Source organism: Mustela nigripes, chromosome 3 (assembly GCF_022355385.1).
Source record: "Mustela nigripes isolate SB6536 chromosome 3, MUSNIG.SB6536, whole genome shotgun sequence".
NCBI lineage: Eukaryota > Metazoa > Chordata > Mammalia > Carnivora > Mustelidae > Mustela > Mustela nigripes.
This window is the reverse complement of record NC_081559.1, coordinates 196,963,073-196,964,500: the sequence shown is the minus strand read 5'-3', so window position 1 is coordinate 196,964,500 and position 1,428 is coordinate 196,963,073. Positions and strand designations below refer to the sequence as shown.

General features: G+C 45.8%; 1 protein-coding gene across 1 annotated transcript in view; it reads left to right on the top strand.

Moving 5' to 3' along the window:
- Positions 1-745, top strand: part of LOC132014611 (epiplakin-like) — a 7,915-nt gene extending 7,170 nt beyond the window's left edge. The window contains exon 3 of the mRNA XM_059395536.1: positions 673-745. Within this exon, the coding sequence (XP_059251519.1) occupies positions 673-745 (73 nt within the window). The remainder of the gene's footprint in view (positions 1-672) is intronic.
- Positions 746-1,428: the final 683 nt, after the last annotated feature.

Sequence of the window (1,428 nt, the reverse complement as noted above, 5' to 3'; positions counted from 1 at the left end):
GGCTTCTTCGACCCCAACACGCACGAGAACCTCACGTACGTGCAGCTTCTTCAGAGAGCTACTCCTGACCCAGAGACCGGGCTGCTATTTTTGTCTCTTAGTTGAGTTAGGATGGTTTTCCCCTGTATTGTGTGGTTTATCCATCATGCTGTATTTCCGCAATGTTGAAAATTCCCAATCTTTTTGGTTCATCTGTCCCCCTTTTATTCTGTGTCTGTTGACAAAGCAGTCACTTCCAGTTTCCCCAGTGTCCTCCTGTTCTCCGTCCCGTGGTAATCAGAGCACAGCTCGTGGTAATCAGAGCACAGGCTCCTTCTCGCTATCGACATGTACACGCTTGCAGTGTTTACCTGTGAAATTTTCGTCAGTGTATCTCAGTGTTGTAATTGTAAACTTTTCTGATAAACTTTGTTACAGCTCCCGGTCCCTGCTCAGCAGGGAGCCTGCTTCCTCCTCTCTCTCTGCCTGCCTCTCTGCCTACTTGTGATCTTTGTCTATCAAATAAATAAATGAAATATTAACAAAAAAAAAAACTTCGTTGCAATTAGATTTAAGAGGTCTTTTCTTTTGCTTTTGTTTTTTTGGCAATCACTGTTTCCTGTGTTCAGTAAATGCACTCCCGTACGTTTCAGAGGTGGTGTCCCGCTTGTGGACTCATTTCCTTTTCGTCAGTGGTCAGTGGCTCTTCGGGTTCTTCTTGGTGGCTGTGCTCTGTGCTGTGGTGCCCTGTGAAGGCTCCGTCTGAAGCTGTTTCTTGGACCTGTCTCTTGTTGTGTGTGTCCTCTCCTGGGTTGTGTGGCTAGCACGGTTCGCCCTCTATTCTTTATAATTTACAGAGAAAGGTTCATGTTTATACACAAAGGTCTTTTCTTCCTTTCTTTCTTTCTTTCTTTTTTTTTTTTTTTAAACGAAACAAGCCCTTTCCTCCCAGTTGGGCTTGCAGTTTGTTTTTTGTGTTTTGATTTTTTAAGATTTTACTTATTATTTCCCAGAGAGAGTCACAGGGCGAGAGAACACAAGCAGGGGGAGTGGGAGAAGCAGACTCCCCACTGAGCAGGGAGCCCAAGGTGGGGCTCGATCCCAGGACCCCAGGATCATGACCCGAGCCGAAGGCAGATGCTGAATGACTAAGCCACCCGGGTGCCCCCACAAAGGCGTCTTCAGATTTTTGAGTGTTCAGATGTTTTAAATGTAGAGATAAGGCAGTAAACATTTTTTTTTTTTTTTTTAAGAACCACGGAACAAACGTAGGGCAGCATGGAGCTGCACTTAGAATAGTGTGTGTGAATGGTGCAGGTCTTAGAGTGTGAGCCCTGGAAGGTTCTAGAACTTCTGTCCTTAATTGAAGTGTGTCTCTTTGGGACACGGGGCACATCCTTCCCGGTCTCCCTCTTTGCTACAGAGAGAGTTGTGTGCAGCTGAGGGACA